Source organism: Phalaenopsis equestris, unplaced genomic scaffold (genome assembly GCF_001263595.1).
Source record: "Phalaenopsis equestris unplaced genomic scaffold, ASM126359v1 Scaffold000202, whole genome shotgun sequence".
In the NCBI taxonomy this organism is placed as follows: Eukaryota; Viridiplantae; Streptophyta; class Magnoliopsida; order Asparagales; family Orchidaceae; genus Phalaenopsis; species Phalaenopsis equestris.
The window spans coordinates 1,579,421-1,604,266 of record NW_018164644.1 but is presented as its reverse complement, the minus strand read 5'-3'; the positions used below and the strand labels follow the sequence as shown (position 1 = coordinate 1,604,266).

Below are 24,846 nucleotides of genomic sequence, written 5' to 3'. Positions count from 1 at the left end.
ATTGTGTTATTATAACACCAATATAACACCAAGAATATTCTCGGGACACAATAACACATGAATAACACACAATAACACATGAATAACACGGGAAATATTCCCGATAGAGAAAAAAGCTGCGCAATAACACGGGGAAATATTCTCCCCCGTGTTATTCATGTGTTATTGTGTTGTGTTATTGTGTGTTATTCATTCAGAACACAATAACACCTAAATAACATACGATAACACATTTATTGTGTTATTATAACACATATTATTGATGTGTTATTGTGTTATTATAACACCAGGAATATTCTCAAGACACAATAACACATGAATAACACACAATAACACATGAATAATATGGGGGGTATTCCCCGTGTTACTGCGCCGTTTTTTTTTTTCTCTGTCACGTGGGATGTCGTGTTGTGATTTCATTGGCTACGCACGTTACTCTACATGCGTAGTACTGATGTAATATTTTTTTCATTTGCACATGAATGCTAGTCAAAACTTTATATCCTTTCAAAGGAATGTTAGTTTGGCTCTAAAAAAACATGTGCAAATGTAAGCAAAGTACAACCAAATGCATAAATGCAAAAAGAAGCCTATAAAAAAATAAAATTACCTAAAGCAATGCCAAGTATAAAATAGCTTCTATATAACTCTTTTAGTAACTCCAATAAATAAACGCATTATTACAACAGGTATAACTGATTTTGATCAGCTCATAACTGCAAAAAAAAACTGACCTAGAGAAATATATACCTTCAATAAACCTAGAAGAACTGAAACACGGGTGGCATCTGAGGCTGCAGAGAACCCTGCACTCTGTCCACATTAAATAAAATGGCCGAATCACAAACACCATTAAATCAGCTCAAAATCCATCTCGAACTTGAAAAACCAAGAATACCTGGAGGATTTTTGCAGCATAATATAAAACGCTTGGTTGCCCTGTGACCTAACATTAGGGAAAAAACAATGGGTTTAGACTAAATGGCTTCACTTCACTGACTGACTGGAAGACATCAGAACAGGGATAAACTGAGATCTTAATCAAAGCAGTAAAACATTGCAAGCACCTGCTGAAAAAAGAGCAATCCAACACCAATAAAAAGGGCTTTCAAACACTTTCCTCGAAAGATCTCCCAAAATGTTGTTTGCCTTTGTTGACCATCATGAGAAATCTCATGCAAAATGGCATCAATTTCATCCGAAGCTTTGTCATCGATAGATTGACCTCTTAGCCGGCACAAACAAGAAATAGCAGTTGTTCTTACACTTGAAATGTTTCCTTTTCCCTGTATGACACACAATAGCAGCCAACGAGGAGATGGTGGCAACCACCACATTCCAAAACACATAATAAGGCCAACAGGGACACTAGTACCATACATATAACGCCATCCCGCAACAATATCAACATAGAGACTACTGGATATGTAGCCAAACTGCATTGATGGCAAGAACTATGAGCTTTCATAAACAGAAAAATCCAATATTCACTGTCTTGGGATTCAAAACTTACAAGCATTCCTATAACTATGAAGAACTCCTTCAAGGAAATCAATGTGCCACGAATCTGGCTAGGGGCTGTCTCCGCAATGTACATTGGAGCAGCATGCATGGCCTAACAATCAAAGACCATAAATAAGTTGCATACACGAGGAAATATCAAAGGCAATGCCTGATCATACTAATAAAAATATTTGCAAAATATGCATCAATTTCACATTCACACAATAGAAAATAATTTTTCTTTAAAATCAATAGGAATCAGTGGATTAAGCTACAAGAGTTTCCATATGAACATTCAACGGATAATCGATGGACTGAATTATTCAAATTAGCTCCGATGGATAAAAGAGTATACCACTTCAAAAGAAGTATACACCGCCAAAACATTTAGAGATTTTTATAGGATTATATAAATAAGATTCCAAATAAACTAGGGAAAAAACTGAGGATAATGGCATGACCACGCAAGTAAGTGCTGATTTCCCACTTACAAGCAAAACATGCATATTTTAAGGGGCGCATCGGTATTCATCTCTTTCAAGGGCTACCGATCCAGAGAGGATGGCCAGAAAACCAATCCCTAAGGTAAGCCTAGAGTTGGATAATAGAATTTTTAAAGAAAATGGGACTCGAAGCCAGAAGTTCAGGTGGGAGATGGCTTGCCTAGCTGTGCTGTTTGGCTGAGATGAGGATGAGAAATCAAGCATACGATAAGAAGTCATGAGCGGTAATTTTGCAAACCTCAATATGAAGATATGGGCACTCATAGATAAATATTTAGGGGTATTTACATATATACCACACAATTCTTATTTCTTTACATATCTAACACCTAAAACTTCAGAATAATGCAGAATTAAGCAGAATTAAAGGAGGATTTTTTCATTGATATGGAGAGTATAAAACATGAATCCTAGAATATGAAAATAATAAAAAGGAAATAATATGAAAGTAAATATATATAATCTAATATCTCCAATGATCAATTCATATTAATTATTTGGAAATAAAGAAAATAACAAAAAATAGGAAAGCCTAAAATAGGAAACAAAATAACTCATAATCCAAGGAAATAAATGTAAAATAGGAAATGAAATAACTCCTAATCTCAGGAAATGACTTATTCTTCATAACTTCTCACGGGAATAAACTATTTCCTAATATAACTTCTAACACTCCCCCGCATATTAAAACATGGTTGAAAACCATGTTCAACTTGGATTTGAAAACATCAAACAATGGGTGAGAGAGAATCTGTGATGTTGAATTTAAAGTCTTAATCTTGTACTCCTATTGACTTTGACTACAGTTCCTACAGTGTCAGTAGGTAGGTAGAAGGCTCCCACAAATAATGTTGCAGTAGACAACTGCAATTTTCTTTGACTGTAGTTCCTACAGTGTCTGTCGGTAGATAGAAGCTCCTGTAGATAACATTGCAGGAGAGTTGGCAGGAAAGTAGACAACCTGTAGGAAAAGGCTGACTTCTAATTGACTGCAGTTGCTTTTAACTGCAGCTCTTGTAGTGTCTGTAGGTAGGTGGAATGCTCCTACAGCTAATGCTGCAAGGAAATTTGCAGAGAAGTAGATAACCTTCAGAAAAAAGCAGCAGGAAAATATTCCGAAGAAGGCCCTGCGGATCTTCCTCGATAAGGCTAGCATCAGCTGGGATGCAGAGTTGTGGTAAGAGAGGATTGTTGTTGTAAGGTTGCAGGAAATCAAGTCGGACTGCATGAAATCAGGAAAGTCGGGCTGTCGGAAATCTGGACAACTGCAAGAAATCTGGGAAGTCGAACTGCTGAAAACCAGGAAGTCGAACTGTTGCAGGGAACATGCGCCAAAAAACAACGGGACCAACCTCCGCGAAAAAAAAACTACACCTCAAGCAGTAGAGACCTGCAGAAAATAAGGGAAGTCGGACAGCTGAAAACCAGGAAGTCGGACTGTTGCTGAGAAAAGCTCCGAAGGAGTATCTACTATCGAAAAAGCCCAAGAGAAGGGCCTACTAAGAGAAAGAACAGCGGGAAAGTCATGGGGCTGGGAGCGACAGTAAAAAGTCATCGACACCTAACTCATCAGAGAATGGTCGTCGATGAGAGGGAGAGTCAACCGACAGAGGTCCGGCAAAAATCTTGCCTGGAGAGGCCACCCGTGTGAGGGCGGCAGAGTCGAAGCTCATGGCTTGGGAAGGGCCAGTTGATAGGCCAAGCCTACGGGTAGATAAGAAGAAAAAAAAAATCGTTGTTTCCAATACCAAGATGATTGCCCCCTCTCTTCTCGCACGGAGGATGACAGGGAGTCCGGTAGAATTGGCAGGAGGACCGGTGGCTAAGGTACAAAATTAGGCTCTTATACAATGTTGAAATTGAGAATGATTTGGAATTAAGCGGAATTAAACAAGGATTTTTCATTAATATAAAGGAGGGTATAAATAATCCTCTATATGAATCCTATAATAAGAAAGATAATAAAAAGTAAATAATATAAAAGGAAAGATATATCACCCAATATTTTCAATAATCAATTCATATTAATTATTTGGAGATAAATGAAATAACATAAAATAGTAAATCCTAAAATAGGAAAGGAAATAACTCTTAATACAAGAAAATAAATATAAAATATAAAATGAAATAACTCCTAATCTCAAGAAATAATTTATTCCTCATAACTTCTTACAGGAATAAATTATTTCTGAATATAACTTCTAAAAACTTCCCTACATAACACTCTTTAAGGTCATATTAAAAATATCGTTATTACCTACCTTTCAAAAGTGAGATATAAGCTTATGACACCCGTGTTATAAACGTAAATATCAAAATTTACAAGTTTGATATGTAAATACAAAAGAATTGTGTGGTATGTACTTAAATTTCCTAAATATTTAATGTGTCCCTGGACCCTTGGGATTCACTGTTATTGTTATCTCATGATTTTCTCAAAATAACGTTGGGGCTTTTGAGCTGTCAACTCAGTCAATCGTTTAACATGAAAGATTTTAGTTGGCCAAACCATAATGTAAGCAATGAACCCACAGAATTTAAATCCAAATAACTGAGAATAAACCGAATACCTTCCTGGCCAAACTATCTCACTGTACTGGTAATTATGTGACTTGAATCAGTCTTGGCTCCACTAAGGTTGTATATGATCCAAGCTCGAGTTGCTGACTTAAGATTGGCTCAAAATTGTTTAGTTCAAATTTGATTCAAGTGAAACCTAGCTATAGGCTAGCTCATCAAATCTCAATATGAACAAGGCTATGCGTGATAATTTTACTCCAGTATTGATCTGAGCAAAAGGGGATGCAAAAGAATATGTCAAATATAGAGGAATTAAGTTGATGTGTCATACTTTAAAATTATGGGAGAGGGTAATTGAACATAGATTAAGATGTATTACCAAGATTTAATCAATTTGGATTTATGTCGGGCAGGTATACTATGGAAGCTATACATTTATTGATAGGTTTGATGGAGAAGTTCAGAGATAATAAGGAGGACCTACATACAATTTTTATTGATATAGAAAAAACTTACGATAAGTTTCCAAGAGATATCCTTTGGAGACTTTGGAGAGTTCTTGAGAAGAAAGAGTTCTTGAGAAGAAAAGTGTTGATATTACTTATATTCAAGTCATTAAAGATATGCATACAAGAACTGTTATGTGTATTCGAACAAAAGGATTGACAAAATATTTTCCTATTTCTATTGGTTTACATCAGGGAACAGCTTTAAGCTCATATCTTTTTGCTCTAGTTATGGATAATCATATTGGACGCTTACAGGACGATGTACCTTGGTGTATGTTTTTTGCTGATGACATCCTTCTCGTGGATAAAACGAGAGAAAGCTCAGGAATATCTTGAATTATGGAGGTCTACCTTGGAGTCTAAAGGCCTTCGTTTGAGTAGAACTAAAACTAAATACATAGAATGTAATTTTAGTAGTAGCAGCTCTAGTGATAGAAATGTAACTATAGGTGATCAAATTATTAAAAGGTGTGAATGCTCTAGATATCTCGGGTCTATTGTTCAAAGTGATTGTGATATTGATGAGGATTTTATTGGTAGTATTCAAGTTGGTTGGTTGAAGTGGAGGAATGCTTCAGGCCTATTGTGTGATAGAAAAGTATCACTTAGACTGAAAGGAAAATTTTATACGATGGTAGTGAGACCCGCAATGCTCTATGGCGTTGAATGTTGGCATTTAAAAGAGAAGCATAAAACTTAGTGTTGTCGAGATGAGAATGATTAGGTGGATGAGTGGCTTTGCACTTAGAGACAAAATGCGAAATGAATATATCCATGATAGGGTGGGTGTAGCTCTGGTGACTGACAAAATTAGAGAGAGTCGTCTTAGATGGTTTGATCACATTAAACATCGACCATATGATAATCCGATTAGAAGAGTAGATGTTGTAGATTCAACTTATGTTAAGAAAGGCAGAGGTAGACCTATGATGACTTTGCTTATTGTATAAAAAATGATCTTAATTTATTAGAATTAATTTAATTTATTAGAATTAAATGAAAATATGACATTAAATAGGACGCAATGGAGAAAAAGGATTCATGTAACCGACCCCACTTAGTGGGATAAAGGTTTTGTTATTGTGGTGTTGTTGTATTGATCTAAGCTAAACATAAGCGCAATTTAATACAAAGAGGCATATATTCCTGCAAGCATTCATGCACCCATTCATCATAGAAACATGCATATAAAGATGCATGCATGCATCTATCCATATAGGCATAAATATAGATAAAAGTTATTCAAAAAGATTTGCAAAAAATAGATGTAAACACCTCAAGCAAGATGTAGTAAGAGGATAATGCTGTTGAAAATGGTGACCATATCGAAACATGTCAAATATATGAGTTCTTTCCCACAAGTGGAGCATGATAGAGGAAGATTCCGAATAACGCAACTAGGGCTGTCAATTTGGCTCGTTGTTCATGAACAGCGCGTGTTCGGCTCGTTAAGCAGCTCATGTTCGGCTCGAAATGGCTCGAAAAAAAAATTATATAACTTTTTATATAACAATATATTACATATATTATTTATATAATAATATATTATATATTTATGTCTAAATTTAAATCATAACACCTCATGTGGCAATGTGGTTAGTGTCTTTTTTTGTATAGATTTGATTCAGGTTCGAATTTCACTCTTTACATCTATTTTTCTCAATTTTAGTTTAATGAGACAATTTCGAGCCGAACACGAATATTTAAATCGAGTCGAACACAAACACACCGTTCACAAGCCGATTTCGAACACGAGCCGATTTCGAACACGAGCTATTTCGAACGAGTCGAACACGAGCCAAGCCTGAGCTCGCTCAAGCTCGGCTCGTTTACAGCCCTAAAAGCAACTGATGTTCAAGCGCCATAAGCAACAAAACTTTAGGTTGTAAGGAAACTTTACCAAATAGGGTCCTCTACAAAAATACCACTTATTTCATGGGTATTTACAAATCTAACACCTAAACTTTACTTTTTACATCAACACCACCCAAATCTTTCATATTATATAAAAAATACCACTATTTTAACTTTTAAAAAATGAAAACGTCTTTTTATGCAAAGGAAAGGTGACATATATATGTAAAACTTAAGCTCAGGGGTTATATATGTAAATACATAATAATTGAGTGCTATTATAAGTAAATCTTCCTAAAAAACAATAGACTGAGAAAAAAAACATCGCTACTTAATAATAAATTTACCGTGATTTATACGAAAAGTCAACTTTAAAATGACAATTAGGTTAATAAAAAAAATGTGAATGTCTTGCTCCAGTTAAGTACCTGATCAATACTAGTCATTGGGGCACTCTTCTTCACCATTCACATTGTAATCTATTACTTATGTTCAATATGCTATAGAAAAACAGAAAAAAAAAATGTGAACTACTACGTGAAATTGACAAGAAGAGCTAGCTATGACTGCATTAAATATGCTTCTTTCAGCAATGCTCATCAGATCATTCTTCCGCTCTTTTGTGAAATTAGCTTGAGGGTCAGTTCAGAATGTTAGTTGTTTATTGGACATCTTTCAGCGGTGCATTTTGCTTAAGCTTACACAGTAACCTATATTCAGTGGTACATTAAATATGCTTCTTTCAGCAATGCTCATTAGATCTTCTTACGCTCTTTTGTGAAATTAACTTGAGGGAGTTCAGAATGTTGGTTGTTTATTGAACATCTTTCAGAATGTTGGTACATTTTGCTTAAGCTTGCCCTTATTTCATTTCCTATACAATACACAAGAAGGCCAAAGATGGATCTAGTCACCTTTTTCCAATTTTACTTTTCAAAGAAAAGGATATTATCAAAATCCTTAAAATGTAGAAATACAAAGACCGAAGTTCCAATGACAAAGTAAAATGAACTGGACAAAGTAGGCAGCCATGGAATGCTTTAAATCAAGTATGTAGAGATTGTAGCATAAGGGCCACTCACACAAATAAAAAATAAACTTCAACAAAATGCTTAATGTATCATAAAGTAAACCATCAAGACCAGTCATTACCAGTCCAATTCCAATACCATATAACAGGCGACCAATCACCATAACAGGAAAGTTGGGAGCCAGTGAAGTTAATAATGATCCAACGAGATATGCTAGAGAGGAAAACATTAGCTCCCGTCGTCTCCCTTCATTGATAAAAACAGTTAAGCATTATAAAATAAAGTATTAAATGCATTAAAATGTTAATTCGGACTAACCTAAATAATCAGCAACAGCAAATGCCAAAGAAGAACCAACTAATGCCCCATATAAAGAGCCACTGACCTGCAAAATGCAGAAACAGAAGGAAGAGATTATGTGCAAAACATCCAACGGTAAAATTGGGTTGCTGGAGTAATGCTATTTCAACTCACCACCAATCCAATTTCCAGAGAGTTCAAATTGTACCATGTTGTTCCGCTCAAGTTAGCAGACTACAAAAAAATAGATATATACTAGGAACATGAGGCATGTCAAAAGTAAGCAAGAAATTTGACAAATTTATAGATCAACAAAGGTCAAAGTTCACGGAAGATAAGAAGCAACTTATACTTCAGTTGATTTTATTGCTTTAACAATGATATACCACTATTCAGATTGAGTCATAAACTAAATTGATATTAGAGAATTTTACTACCCTTCAAATTATCCAGTTCAAAGACTCTTGGTTTTGTTATAACATATTTGACATTTGCCTACTTACATGCTGTTTAAAATGAAATGAAAACCTTGAAGTCTTATATATAAGAGCGGAATTTAGAAGACAAATAATCACAAAAGGGAGAAATACTACTAACTTATCAGAGGTTTGAAAGAACTGAAAGAGAAGAAACGGAAAGTAAATGGACGGGTAAAAGGTATTGTAATTGAAACCAAATTATTTTTCATTCAAATGTTTAGTTGAGTAGAAAATGAGGGAATTTTTTCTTTTGTTTAGTTGATGAAAAATTGTGTTATTGTTTCATATAACAAGGGAATACGTGAGTTAATCTGATAAGTTAATAAACTTCTCCTCTTTTTTAACCAGGGTTAAGCAGGGAATTGTCAATAAAAAATACATAAATTAGCAATTTCAAGGAAAATCCAATTACCTAATAATTGCATTAGAAACCAACATCCAAAATAAACTTATAAGGTAAAATTCATTTACATTCCCTCCATTTCCTTCGAACCAAACATGCTCTTATTGAATGCAAAATGGAATTTACTTGCAGCTTTTTAAATTACACTTTGTTTGCTCCCCATGTACTTCTTCATGAACAAGCATAGTCATGCTCTTTAGGAAACTTAAACTAAAGCTCTTTATGTATTGCATAGTAATAAACTGAGCACGGTTGAAAGGGTAATCATTCCATTTTAGGTCATAAACTTGAAGCATGTCAAGACCATTTTACCCAAGAAAAAAGCACCTATATTTTAAACAATATATCCACATTATATGGAGGATAAAATTTGATCCAACAACATTTTCTAGCCATCTCTTCATTAGTCTTCCAACATACTCTATCTTGAGTTCAATAGATCAATACGTGAATCAAGTACATAACCAAAACATACATTTCCCCACAAATCTTCAGTAAGTGTTGTACATATTATCTAAAATAATCGTTCAAACTCTATCATTCCTAGTTTTCTATACATCCACCTTAAGATTTATACTTCTATCTCACTCAACTTCTGAATCAAAAGAAATTTTGCAGACATAAACCTGCATCAAAATAGCATATCCCACTTTACTAATAAATTTATAAACCTACTTTTTTAGGTATCAACTGTATTATCCTAACATATAATAACCCTAAAGCATATATTCATTGTAATTAACCAGCTTTAAGCAAAGAAGTAGGTCCTCAACGAATATTTCAATTCTAATGCATAATATATTCAAAAAATCAAAAAAACTACCATACATTTGGCTTCATTTTCCAGTAATATAAACTAATAATTATAAAAAAATGCAAAAAAGAAATGTTTGGAACAAGCAACTCAATATTTTTGGTTTATAGGAATTTATCAAACACCAGTTGATGCTGAGGTCAATGAGTAGTTATTTATTTTAGAGCTATTAAGCAAGCGATTGTAAGTATAAGAAAAAAAAGTAAAATAACCTCTGAAAAACTATATGGAGTCATTTTAATCCTAAATTGTAAATATGTCAATTTAGTTCCTTAACTCCTTATATATTGAACTAGTTCTTTCAAGCTTATGTTAAAAAATTGTTCAACAATCAAAGTGTTGATTTCTCCTGGACATCCTGACACTGACTTCTAGCATGACCAAAGCCAGTTTCACTGGTGCCTCTCTCACAGCTTGTAGAAATGTGTCATGGGCCACTTAAGTTCCTATCTGTCACAACCCAACTCGATAACAAAAACGAGAACGGACAATCGGATGGTGGAAAAACTTCTTTGCTATTCTATTTATATCACTAGCATATTAATATTCAAATATTCTTGAAAAAGACACTAAAGAAAATAACCCAAATAAACTAAATCAAAGGTTATCTTTCAGGTTGCCACCCCCGTCTTCTATAAACATTATATCCTTCAATATTAATCTTAATCAAAAAGATTAAACCTAAAAAATATATATATTTAAAATAACATAATAAATTAACAAAATATAACTCAGGAACAATCACACTTCTAAAATACAGTAACACATGGGGAAAAACAATATGCATGTTGGTCTTTCATATTTTTAAAATGAAATCTTGTAACAATAATCCAATATATGTATCAATGACATTTACTCAATGAATAAAATAAACTTCTACATGCATTAACTTTAATTTTACTTTTATTTTATACTCTTAACATACACACATGTCCATCTTAGGAGCACTGTCACAACATAAATTAACACACTCTTGGTCAATATTCTTTCATTGGCACGGCGGTTAGCTATTTAACTATCACAATTGTCAAAGATGGAAAGATTTTTACTCACCCCTAGCTGATATTCTCCCGTCGGCACCGCAATTAATGATCTAAACATCATAATTGCTTGGATTAAGTTGTCTACTCGCCTTTGGCCGATATTCACTCGTCGGCACGGCAGTTAATAATCTAAACATCAGAATTGTTTGGGGTGGTACGAAAATATCTGTGTGTAGGTACATTTGCATCCCATGCCTGTACCATTAGAGGGAGAACTCCATTTAACATGCACATACAAGGATTCATATATAAGTTTATTTTATTTTTCATAACATGTATTCTTCCTTATGAGATATTTTCATTCATCTACTAATAAATAAATTTATTTTATTATAATCAAAATGAATTACAATAATATAATAATTTCATAGATAAACTATCACACATCCGCTTTATATAGGATTCTTTACATGCATACTTCTAAAGGTCATGTACCAATATGCAACTAATTATGTAGTTGTGTTAACATTCATATTTGCTCTAATGTGCAACTATTTATGATACATATCTTTCCTATCATATATATTTTTAATGTCTAACAATATGAATAATTTATTATTATTTAAATCTAACTGAATTAAAGCATACATGAAATTAAACATAAATTTTGAGATAAAAAATTACTGAAATTTAAAAATATAATCACTCACCTAAATCTTTAGTATATCTCTTTATTAGCTTGATCATCCACTTCACTGAATCGTCAAACTTTTATCAATCTCAATTTTAAATAGACTTCTTCCACAATACCTAATTGAATTAAGTTCTAATAATGTTAATTAAACTAATTATTTCATTAATTATAATAATAATATAAGCTTTAATATTTACTTTATAGGCTTTTAGATTGATCTCCTCCCTTACTCGCACACAATGTTTTCTTGCTAACCTTCCTAACTTCAACTTAACATAATTTCATATTGATATATTAAATATATATCAATTTAATGTATATAGAATTCCAATAAACAATTCTAACACAAAAAATTACCTTAACTCGCAACTTAGAGTTTCAATAGGCTTCGACTCTCCACTTCACGCCCAAGATTATTCATCTTCCCTCGTACAGAAAGTTCACGTCGCCTTACCCCTACAAATTAAAGATTTTAATATTTTTTATCTCGATTCAATTAAACTTCCTATTAACATTATTTAAACATACACTCTCTACCCCTTTTTTAACCCTCAGTCGTCTGCCCTAAAATGCATGCACAAGCTCCTTCGCTGCCTCTTCAATCTTCAGTCATGGCTCAACCCAACACCGCAAGCACTTGACACTGCTTCCTCCTTCATTCGGCGTTCATAACCCAAGCAAGCAACCGCACAAAAAAAAAAAAGAAAACCCCTTTTAGATATCGGCTTGACCCAATACCATACACAGGAGGTCGTCCCACGAGACGAAATAGCCACACGATGCTTCCTACTTCGTCTACACACAAATCGTCTTCCTTTCCCTAAAGGCACTTCAATACACTCAGGTTACGGGGCCTCCTTATCCTCCTCCTTGCTCTGCTTCTTCTTCTCAATTACACAATTCTACCTTCCTTTGTTCCTCTTCCTCCTCACTCTCCGCTCTCTCTGCCGATCTCTGTCTCCCATTCTCTTTGCTTCTGAAACAAGCGATCGAATCCATGTTACCCTCTGGTTCGTCTCAAAAAAAATGAGGCATTCACCTCTTAAAAGAAATACCCTCAAAGGTTATATTCGAACCGACAATAAACCCTTTATAAATCCTTTTCTTATATTTCATTTTATTTTATTTATTTATTTCGGTTATTACACTATCTCTGTCGGAGTACCCATCATGACTGACTCATTCAATGACAGAAGTACACTTACGCTTGTCGTCCTTGATAAGTGATTAGGTTGTTTTTTAGACTATCATGAAATGTACCCCTGTCATATTGCCACGGTTGGACCAAAAGAATGTGACACATATCCATGGACACGACATCACAGCAAACCAGATACTACAGCTTGTCACCCATAGAAAAATCCAATAAGCATCTTCTATAAAATGTGATCTTATTTCCCTTCTTTAATCATGACAGAATAAGGTTGTGAATAACTCTGAATAATGAGGTTCAATTTATCCACCATTTGTGTAGATGCCACAGTTTCACAACTCTCCATCCATAATAAAGTTGCATATTTTTTCCTGCACGTACAACAAGTACGAAAACGATTATAGCAGTCACTGTTGCTCTCTCATGGGCTCAATTTGAAGGACCCGTTGGATTACTAACATCTCTCCCTCATTTGCGGGTAGTTGGGACTCCTCTTCATTCTCCTTCTCTAGGCCTTCATCCTTTGTCTTCTCCATTGCACTTTGCTCAGTAAAAGATGTATTAACAATCAGATACAACATGCCCAAAAATATGACATTTGAAACATTTTCTCAATCAGACGGATTTAGAAATATTGGTGCACTCCACCTTTTCTAAACTCTAAACAAGTTTCTCCTCTAGTGGGATTGGCTTGGTTGCTCTACTAGGTTTAACCTTGTTGCCTGATCTGAAGGTGAAACTTTGTTTGAAGAGTAGTGTGGATTTGATATTGTTGTGTTGTTTCTCCACATTCATCGTTCGGGTTTGGACATCTCGTAGCGTCCAATAGGGTTGTAACTGTATCACGTTGCTAATGAAATGTCTCAATCCCCCCAAATATCAAGCTATAATGTTATCCTCAAGCTATATTAGCTCACTTTTAAATATAACATGCTCGAACTCAAGTGTGTACTCTTCTACTGAGATATGTTTTTTGTTGAAAGTGATAAAGTCTCAAGAACATGTCATACATATAACGTGTTAATAGGTGCTTGGATTGCATCCTCATCTGGAGTCATATAGTGAATTTATTTTTCACCTAACAAACATTAGTGCTTCAAAATTTACCACCACAGGGATGCACAATTTTTTAACCTAATGGCAAGCGCTTGGCTTTACCATTATGTCAGGTGGAACGTCCTTATGCTCAAAGACATGTTCCAATATTTGGAGCCACTCAAAGAATTCATTTGGATCCATGCAACCATCAAAATCCAGTAAGTCAATATTTACACCAAAATCCTAACTTCTCTAATATTCTATGTCAATTCATCGAGGAATTGGTACTTCATCACAAAAAATTGTCTGGTAGAAGAGATTCAATTTCTCCTCTCAAATTGGTGAATCACTGTTTAGCTATAAGTGAATCTTCAAATTATCTCCTCTCAAAGACAGTAAGTGTTTATTATAGCTGAAGGATTTCTCGTAGTATATCCTCCGGTAAGCTCCCGAATATCTCTTTACATATTTCTCCTAAGCGAAATTAAGTTTTTTTCACCCGATCAAAATTTTGATAAATGTAGGGTTATAGATAAGAGGTTGATCAAAGTCTAGGATTTTCGTGATTGGTGTCGAGCTAAAATTTTGGTAAAATTAGGAAGGTTAGGTTTTGAAAATTTAAAACTAGGGCTAGGAATTATGGTAGGAATAATTTGGGTACTTTGGGGATGTATTTTTTAGGAATATTGGATTTGGGCGAGAAAGACAAATTCTTACAAATTTAGTATTTCTCGGGCTCTGATATCAAATGGTACCGTTCTATGGCTCCTATAAGATGGGAACAAACAAAAGAAAGGGATATGTGTGTTGTAGGATGGGAAAGAAAAGTGGGCGAAGGGATGGTGGCTGAAGAACGACGTGAACAGCGGCAGAGCACCAAGCCGGAGGAGGAAAAAAGTAGGTTATTTTGCTGAAAATAGTAGTTTTCTGCTGCCAAAAGGTAGTAGACAGCAAGTTCGACGGCGAAAGAGGCCTTCGAACATCCGGGAGAGATCATCGCTTTAATCCTATCAGGTTACAGATACACTAACTGAAAGAAATCCAAAGATACAACATTCTTGATAGAGAAAAACAGGAGAAACCATCTCCAACTAATATAAAAAAGCCAAAAATTCTATCACACGGCAAAACACCGCAATAATGAGCAATTCAACTTGTTTATTCCGAAAATAGTCTTCTAATAAGAAATAATCCAAATAGGAATAAAAAATAGAAAATAAAAGAATAAGAAAAATATCAAAAAAGAAAGAAATATGCTAAAAATAGAAAAATTCGGGTGGATCTGTCAGTCGCACTGCAGTCCTAGTCGCAGCTTCCGGCGATCACGTGTTCGGCGCTTCACAGAATCGCGGAATCCGTGGACTAGACCCTCCACGTCAGTTAGTCCTAAAGACTTTTAGTTCAAATGTGTTATTTTGCAGTGCAATGGACTCATAGAATTATAAGGTTTAGCTGGATGGACATGTTAATTAAGATCATAAGATAATAAATATAGATGTTACTTATAAACATAAAATTTTGTACCTCACAGTTATTGCGAATAAAAAAATCAAAGTTTAGAAGTTATTCTATATTTTATATGATGCCCTTGGATGGTTATGCATTTTTGTTAATGCAATATTAAATTGCATGTAATGTATGTATGAATTTATGAATTGTCCATGTACTACTGTTTTATTGTCATGCATTTTTAAAAAATGGTAGATTGGGCATGCATCAGCAATTCAGCCTGTTTATTCCGATTGTTCGTTACCATTTTAGTTTATTCTGAGCTACCGAATCAAATCATGACAATATAATTATCATAATTAAATGAAGTCAAGGACGTAACGTCTACAAAAGCACATGTATCAAATTCGATAAGTAAGAGTTCACACTTTACGTACGCAAAACTTAGAAAGAGACGTAAATATAAAGCATTGCATAATAAGTAAGAATTCCATAAATTCTACTTTGAAATAATAAAGATAAAGAAGTGTCAAAAAGAGAATGAAAACCTATTTTTTACTTTATGAAACAGATTCTTTTAAACTGCACAAATATGGAAATTTCATTGACATACCTCCAAAGAGATTGTAGCACCAGACGTAGCACCAATATCATAGCCATACAGCAGTCCTCCAAGAGCTGGGAAAAAAAATCTAAATCTTACATAGTTAATAAAGTATAAAAGAGAGAAGAAAAGAAGAAAATCAATTTTCCATATTAAATGCAGCTTATGCGTTCGGCATACACCCAAATGTAGCAAACCGTAGAATTGCATTGTCTAATGCTGAGAAATATTAATGACTAACGTTTAAGCATGGAAGAGAAAGAGGCACTTGGCTTTGAATAGAAGAAGAAATAAAGAGCGCTTTCAACAAAAGATATGTTGATCTACAGAATTAATGAAAATTTATTTCATTGATATAAGATGAGGTATAAATAACCCTTACATGAAACCTAGAATAGGAAAAATAATAAAAAAGAAATAATATGAAATGAATGATATATCAGCTAATAACTCTAATTAATTAATTCACATTAATTATTTGGAGATAAAAGAAATAATATAAAATAGGAAAGTCTGAAATAGAAAGGAAATAACTCCTAATCCAATAAAATAAATATAAAATAGGAAACGAAATAATTATTCCTCGTAACTTCTCAAAGGAATAAATTATTTTCTAATATAACTTCTAACACTCCCTCTCAAGTTGAAACATAGTTGAAAATCATATTAACTTGAATTTGAAAACATTAAACACTGGGCAAGAAAAATCTCGTGAAGTAGAACTTGAAGTCTTCATCTCATACTTCGGTTGGCATTGACTGCGGTTCCTGCATTGTCTGTAAGTAGGCGGAAAACTCCTACAGGTAATACTGGGAGTTTGCAGAGAAGTAGACAACTGCAGTTGTCTTTGACTGCAGTTCTTGCAGTATCTGTAAGTAGGCAGAAAGCTAATACATATAATGTTACAGCGAAGTAGACAATTGTGGTTGTTTTCTACTGTAGTTTCTGCAGTGTCTGTAGATAGGCAAAAGACTCCTACAGATAATGTTGCAGGGGAGTTTGCAGGAAAGTAGACACTCTGCAGAAAAAACTGACTTCTAGTTAATTGTGGTTTTCGTTTGTTGTAGTTCATGCAGTGTCTGAAAGTAGACAGAAGACTCCTACAAGTAATATTGTAAGGGAGTTTGCAGAGAAGTGAACAACATGCATAAAAGCTGCAAGATATGACCTATAGAAAAAGAAAAATGTCTGGAGGTAGGTCTTGCTGCAAAAAAAGCTCTGAATGGGGGGTCTGTTGCATGAAAAATTCTGGAGGACGGCACAATGCAGAAGAAAGTTCTGGATGAGGGTCTGGTCTAGGAAAAGGCTCCGGAGAAGGACCTGTTGTAAGAAGAATTCCGGTGGAGAGGTTGTTGCAAGAAAAGCTCTAGAGGGCTTGATACAGAAAAAAACTCCGGAGGAATTCATCCCCAAACAATATGTTCTCTTCACAAGCATCTTTGCCTCAGTTTTGTATGGTTCCTCCAAGACATTTGACACCCAAGATAAATCTAATGGCTCGCCAATACTACAACCTCCCACCACTTCATTATGTGAATCTTCGTTATGTCGGATAGCAACCAGTGTTGCCCCACTTAAGAACCAATCCACCTGGCATCTCAAGAAGCGGAGCATACCACAGCATCATGCTGAGTGTTGGGACCAATGTCCATTGTGAAAAACCTGAAGCCGATATAGACCTCACTCTTAGATCCTATAGCTGACATCTATCCATGGTTAACACACCTTGGCCATATGCATCAATGAGATCCAAGAACTCTGATGTCTCTTGATCACTGATGATGGATTGGAGTAGGTAATGTCATGCATAGGCAGCAACGAGGGAACTGATTGTCCCTACAACTCTAAGCTTCAGTCCCCCGTTCATATAGAAAGATTTAGGAATGTTATTGTTGCCTTTACTGGCACAAAGGTCATGAATGGGGTTAAGATGTACAGATTTGGAGGAAAAGGCGGTGCGGCACAAAGGATGACATAATTTTCAAGGGTGGAGCCAAAAACAATCATTCTTCCATTTGAGAACACCTTCATGAACCCCAAGTTCGCCGGCTGGAAGCTCAATCTAAGCCACCGAATCTCCTTGAAATTCTTCAGCACCTCAAAGGGGGAATGGTGTGATACTTCAGATGCGGAAGAGGACGAAGCTGAATTGGAGGATGAAACGCGCTTGGAGGAGGGAACAGAGAGAATTTGACCTAGGGCATAAAAGGGTCGTGCAAACCTGTTGAAAGTGAAACTTACGAGAAGAGAACAAACGCTTTGGTATCTATCACCAAAGACAGCAGCGGAAACATAGGAGGAGAGAGAATGATCATTTGATAAAATGAAGATGACACGAACGACAACATTGTTGATGGGGGGAACGGAGCGTGGAAGCGGCGGAAGACAACGCAGCACCATCAAAGTGCCTTCACGTTGTTGGTCTGGTTGAATATGACAATCAAAATCGAGTTTGGCTGATTAAAGTTGTCGATTTCGTACTCTGACGACGATGATGCAAAGATAAGCGATGGAAACACCACCTGCGAGATTCAAGTAGATTTGTAGTCGTCGATGACATATTTTAGCTGAAATGAAAGAGAAAATAAGATGGAAACCCTAGAAAGACGTGCTTGTCGGAGCCCAAGGGGATTCGGAGGGTAGAGCCTGCAACATAAGGGAAAAATCTAATGTTGAGCTGATTCAAGATAAAAAAAACAAAAAACGAGGGAAGCATGATGAAGTTTGGAGCCGCCGTGAATTTTTCCGGTGAGATGGTGTCCGAGAACCGAGAGTGATTGTGAACATATCGCAGGGAGAGAAAACGTCCCTCCCCTTCCTGTCGGGAGATTGGCAGGAAGAGAGTCCAATGGCTCACGAGGGAGGACCGACAGCTAGGATAAAGAATTTGGCTCTGATAACATATTGAAATTCTGAATAATGCAGAATAAAGTGAACTTATTCATTGATATGAGAGGAAGTATAAATAACCATTACATGAATCCTAAAATATGAAAGATAATAAAAAAAAACATATATGAAATGAAAGATATATCACCTAATATCTTTAATTAATCAATTCATATTAATTATTTAGAGATAAAGAAATAACATAAAATAAAAAAAAATTAACTCTTAATCCAAGAAAATGAATATAAAATATGAAAGAAAATAATTCTTAATGTAGGTAAATAATTTATTCCTCATAACTTCTCACATGAATAATTATTTCCTAATATAACTTCAAACATGATAAAAAAAAGACAAAAGCATACGAACATAAAAAAAATAAAAAAGCAAAAAAAAAATATGCGGAAAAGAAAAAGCAACATAAATTCACTGACAAGCTATTACAAACAGAATCCAGCTGGAGAGATAAACACTCAAACAATATTCAAAAAAATAATTTCTATCGTCGGGCAAAAAGAAATGAAAATAACTTTCAAATTATTGGACACCGCACAGCAGATTGTTAAGCAACTGTTTGATGAATCAATGTAAGTTGATTTATAGCAGAATATAATGATGATGCTTGCCTTACATTTTATTGGTCGCAAACAAATCAAAATTACATGCAATTAAATGTTGTGAAACCGCCTAAATTATCATTCTTGAAAAGCAAGAAATTGCCTATAAATCTCAATAGTTTCTAAGATATAATGCCAAGAAAAAAAAATACAAACAATGATAACAGTATCCAATTAGTTGAACATGAAAATTTCTATTTATAAAGGAGAATCTCTACTTAAGTCTACAAATATAAACTAAACCTGCAACAATGGTGGGAAAATACACCTTAAATAATAGAAGGATGAAATCCAAGAAAAACATAAATTTTGAGCCATAAAAGAAATTCTAATCTACCACCGCCAATCATGAAAAAATCTACAAGATAAAAAAAAAATGAATGAAATTGACATACAAACAATCAATAAGATTAATAAGGCATGCTCTAAAATTTTATTAATTGTTTTAAATGAAAAAAATTTAAAAAGATTTTAATTTGATTTATTAGTTTGGTTCAAGTTCAAGTTTTTTTTTTTTTTAATGCAAAATTACAGCAGGCAATGATATAAGACCGCCTTCTGGAAGAAAACTAGATTAAGGGTCTAGTTGGGGCAGCTGCAGTTTATCCAGCTTATCCAGATATGCAGCTTATCCTGATAAGCTGTTGGTCAGCAGTTGATCCGGATAAGCAGACAAGCTGTTTGGTTTGTGCGTTTGCAAAACATTTGATTTGCAGCTGTTTTTGGATAAATTATCATTTTGCCCCTATGTGGTAGTGTTGTTTGCAACAGAACTTTCATAATTATATAGGAGTTCGGGTTTTATCATGGATTTTGATATTTGAGTGAGAATTTGAAAAGTGAGAATTTGAAAAATGGATGAAAGATGAAAGATGGTGGTTAATTTAGTCGATGCGGCGATGAATAAAGTATAAAACATCAAGAATGACGAGATGATGATAAAGATGAACATGATAATTTGGTTGATGCGAAGGAATATTACTACAGTGTAGAGCCTCTCCCTCCTACTAAGAATCAAACATATAACAGTGCTCTGGTCAATCCATGATTAATCAAGTACCACTCCAAATTTATATTATTAATATATATACTTATGCATATAAAACCAGCAAAAAATAGACAAAGAAAGTGAAAAATAGAACTTCTAAAATTTCAGTCATGGATCCTGAAATTAAAAAAAAAAACCTGAAGCTCGGCTAAAAACTTCAAACTTCGCCCAAATTTGCACAAAGATAAGCCCTGCTTGACCTATACCTTGCACTAGGAGCTTAAGGAGCTCCTTTGAGCTTCTCTCGAGCGCAGAAAGTGACGCCCGAATGGAGAGGAGTTGCTCGGCTGCTCGCCTTCTCCATTTCTTCCTCATACGCGGCCCGAGACAGTCGACAGAGCTGCTCGTCTTGTCCTCCTCCTCCTTCTTCGATCGTTGCCTCGTTGCTTCTCCTTCTCCCTAAGAATATCGGATGAATCCAGCGTCGGCGTCACCGACACTGTTTCCTCTCGTGTCTACGTGCGAAGGAAGGCTCGACTGAGGTCTTCTTCTCCTCTCCTCTGCGAAACTTCTCTTGGACGGGAACGAGGGCAACCACGTCAAATAATTTCGCAAAGCGTGGGCCACGGGTTGAACCCCGCGGCCCTCGTTTAACGTAAAATAAAAACGTCATTTTCCCCCACAAGCAGTCTGAACGCGAGAACCAAAAGGTAAGACGGCATTTTCAAAACATCACCGCAGCTGATAAGCTGCCCAAAACGCACCCTAAGTGGCTCCATTGTGTTAAGAGGGTCCAAAATCACATTGCTTTATCAGTAAATATTGTTCAAATGTTTTCCCTGGCAATTAGTTAGTTCCTTGAAGGATGCAAAGTTCTGAAATTTTAAGTTGTAAAAGGTTTTCAAGGGGTTGAAAAAATTTTTTGCCAGTGCAACCTGATTCATTACTCAGTAGGCAGAAATTGCATGTCATGAACTGAACGAAAGTCAATATGAGGTAAAGTTGAAGCTAAAAAAAGATATTTCTGTTCCGAAATCTACATTTATTAAATACATGCAGGCTTCAAATAACTACGATAGAAACCAAAATGCTATTCCCACTGGAAAGAAAATTTAACTTATTCCAACTAGGAGCAAACGTGAAATTTGATTGCAGCAGATATTACTGTGGTTTAACCGTCGGAAAAGTTCTCAAATTTAATGATAATCATTAGTGGTGGATGAAATATAGCATGATGCCTGCATTCTTGGCAGATTTTTTGCAAGAGTAGTTAAAGGAAACGTATCAGAAAGGTTAAAAAAGACAATCGAAGCAGTCAACCTTTCATCTATATTACGGATGATGTTGAGTTGATGTACCCCATTAAAGATGTACTTTGTTTGGTTGTTCAGCATAGCGATGTATTTATTTTTATGGATGGTTTCCACCCAACTTAGATAAGGAATAAATGGATACAACTATTAATCCGTCTGACTTTTATATGAAAAAACTAAAAATACATTAAAAAAAAAATTTCTTCTGGAGTGTCAAAAAGCAAATTTAGATTATTTTTAGGATGACTTCAGAATTTATTTCATTTTTTAATTTAATGATTTTGATTATTTTTATTTTTAATTATATGATAAGAGTACAATTACATAAACTTTAATTCAACTTGATATAAATAGACTTTTTTTTTTTATTTATTCTTTGGAATGCTAAGTGTCAATATGCAAATCAGATGTTATAAAGTTCAATCATAGGACTTTAGCAACAATTTTTAAACTTTTAACTAAGTTCATCAACACAAACATTTGATTCTTTATAGCTTAGGATTAAACAAATTTCCTTTAAAAAAACGTCCTATTCAATATGAGCTAGTTACGCTCTTCTGATGCAGTTGCATTTACTCTATATCATTTGGTATCAAAGCCAAACGCAGCTATGCATCCGTGTTGCAGCTTCCATCACACATCCAACTCATGAGCTTGACCTCTGAAAGCACTTTTACCACCATATTGTTGTGTCTGAGTGTTCTAATCTACTACTATCACCATGAATTTTTCCTTTGCCACCTTTATCCAAGAAAAATTCCTCCTTATGACGCACAATTCCTGTTCAAGTGTAACAACCCCAATTTACCCTAGTTGCATCTCTCTTTCTCACCACCAGCCACAAATATTTATTGCCTCTTTCGTTATCTGCCTAAAAGCTCTTCCCCGTCTTCATGTATGAGAGTGCATAAAGATCCCTTATGCTTCAATAGTAACAAATACCTAATTGATATTCCTCTAAATCACATCCAACCCAAAAAAACGACCCAATCACCCCTCTCTTATGCACCCATTATTCCATCCAATGCATCCTCCAACATTAAAAGCCAAGGCTACGTAATCCTGATTCTAATTTGCAACAATTTGGAATAAAAAATATAATCCTCATTTTTATCAGACATGATTCTATAATCCCTCATGCCTTAATTTTTTTAATCTAAGGGCATAGCCACTTGAATAATTCATGAATTAACAAGAAATTACTTCATGAAATCTTCAATTATCAAAAATATCATTGCAAATCACTCTAAATTGTCTCATGATGGCATATGTTACCATACATCCTTTTATTATCAATATCATAATGAGTCGTGATTACAATGGGTTAAATTACAATCACGATCATCCTTCTTGCTAAAGCCAATATGATTAATATTCCAGAAATATCAATGGTTATTTTTTAGATTTTTATCGATCTTTGTATAATGATCTTGTGTGAAAGTATGAATATATTCATAACAGAACCTATGAAGATCGTACAAATGGTCTTCCAAAACTCATCAACTTTTATATGCTGCAACATATTACCAGCCACCTTGTCATCCTTATTATGAAAATATAATGAACAGTATATATTGGCCCAATAAAGTTAAAACGGTAAAATTCACATCTTTGTCCAACCACTCTAATCACTCAATGCCAGCCCAACTCTAACAAACCCACAACCTTCCTATCTCTATGTCCAAAACTGTCAATGATTAAGGGCTTATTTGGAGCAGTTGTAGCTGTTTGAATAAGAGATTGAGAAACTGCTGAAGAATAAGTTGTTGTCTAAAAAACTGCGATGGCTATGAAAAAAATAAATTTTGAAAAAGTCATACTGCAGTTTTCTAGCAGCAACCGCAAATAACCAGGTTTCGCGGGAAAATACACCTTTCAGCTGCTGATTTTTTTAGAACGTGGTCAAAATGCAGCTTTGTCAAATAAAAAAACTGTGGTGCAGCACCACATTGTCACCGCACCGCCGCCCCAAATGCACCTTAAACCTACGAATCATTGCAGGCATGATAAAATCATATGTAAACTTATCCTCATATTAAATCATTTGTCCTATACCAGCTATTTGAGGATGGGTTTACGAATCCTTATTTTTCATTCATTTTTTTGTAACGCGCTGCATATTAAAACAATACTTCACAAATGCTTTTTGCAGCTTCTATCTTTTCTGATACCAATTGTTTGAGGTTGGATGCATAATCCTTACTTTTCATTCATTTGTTATTAAGTGTTGCGTTAGGCATTAAAACTATTCTTCACAGATGCTTTTTTGCAACTTCTATCCAGCACCACGTGAAAAATGTTGCAGCTTCGACAGCAAATATTAAGCCTTTATCAAAACTAATAAAATATAAAGTATTGTACCGGTTAAGTGGTGCTTATACTCACGGAAGAATCGCTGCCCTGAGTGAGTAACTCTGCTTTGAGCTATCCCCATCGATCAGATGCTCCCTTGTGTTATCATTGTCAATCTTTGTGGGCTGACCAATCAAAACACAGCAGTCGTAACAAATTTTATTAGCCAGACTCGTACCAAAACATCCTTCGAGAAAAAAATAAGAGCTCAAAACTATTCCGAGAAAGAGCGATAGAGAGAGAATGGCTCACATCTTGCTTGAAAATCCTAGATAACAGCGAGATCTTAGGCTGCTCCGGATCGGATATCCTCGATGCCATCTTATGGCAATGGATAGAACCCCTAGGTTTATACAGATGATCCAAACCTTGACAAGGGAAGGAAGATAGATGAGAACTCGGACTGGTTGATGATCCAGTTGGTTTTTATTCCCTAGTTCGCTCAAACCTGCGATTAGAGGCCAGGCAGACGGCACCGTGGTTCTGTGTGCCCCATAAGCTTCAAATTTGCGCTTTTTTAAGAAAATACTCTAAACTATTTCAAGATGCATAAGTATCATAAAGCTATTTACGACAATTTTTTTCTTATGCACGTAATATATTGAAATAAATATATTTTTTAGAATATTCTGAAGTAAATAACATAAAAATATCATACTATTTAAAAAAAAATTAATAGTTCAATCCAAAATGTTATAATACTTAAAAAAAATATTAGTTATTTGAAACAAATTAATATAATAATGAAGATAATAACGGCGATCAGCAAGTCTATGATGATGTTTGTCTTAAAATTCTGATAATTGGGTCTTCGGGACAATCTCTTCTCTATCTCTGCATCTCTCATCGA

General features: G+C 34.8%; 1 protein-coding gene and 1 pseudogene across 1 annotated transcript in view; both read right to left on the bottom strand.

Moving 5' to 3' along the window:
- The window catches only part of LOC110022813 (D-xylose-proton symporter-like 2), a 78,699-nt gene extending 54,184 nt beyond the window's left edge, over positions 1–24,515 (bottom strand). The window contains exons 1-10 of the mRNA XM_020721927.1: positions 24,249–24,515; positions 24,030–24,121; positions 15,847–15,925; positions 8,395–8,454; positions 8,239–8,305; positions 8,042–8,166; positions 1,514–1,615; positions 1,068–1,436; positions 899–946; positions 751–813 (exon numbers count right to left, since the gene is read on the bottom strand). Of these exons, the coding sequence (XP_020577586.1) occupies positions 751–813; positions 899–946; positions 1,068–1,436; positions 1,514–1,615; positions 8,042–8,166; positions 8,239–8,305; positions 8,395–8,454; positions 15,847–15,925; positions 24,030–24,121; positions 24,249–24,317 (1,074 nt within the window). The 5' untranslated portion in view covers positions 24,318–24,515. The remainder of the gene's footprint in view (positions 1–750; positions 814–898; positions 947–1,067; positions 1,437–1,513; positions 1,616–8,041; positions 8,167–8,238; positions 8,306–8,394; positions 8,455–15,846; positions 15,926–24,029; positions 24,122–24,248) is intronic.
- Positions 16,635–20,706, bottom strand: LOC110022695 (annotated as a pseudogene).
- Positions 24,516–24,846: the final 331 nt, after the last annotated feature.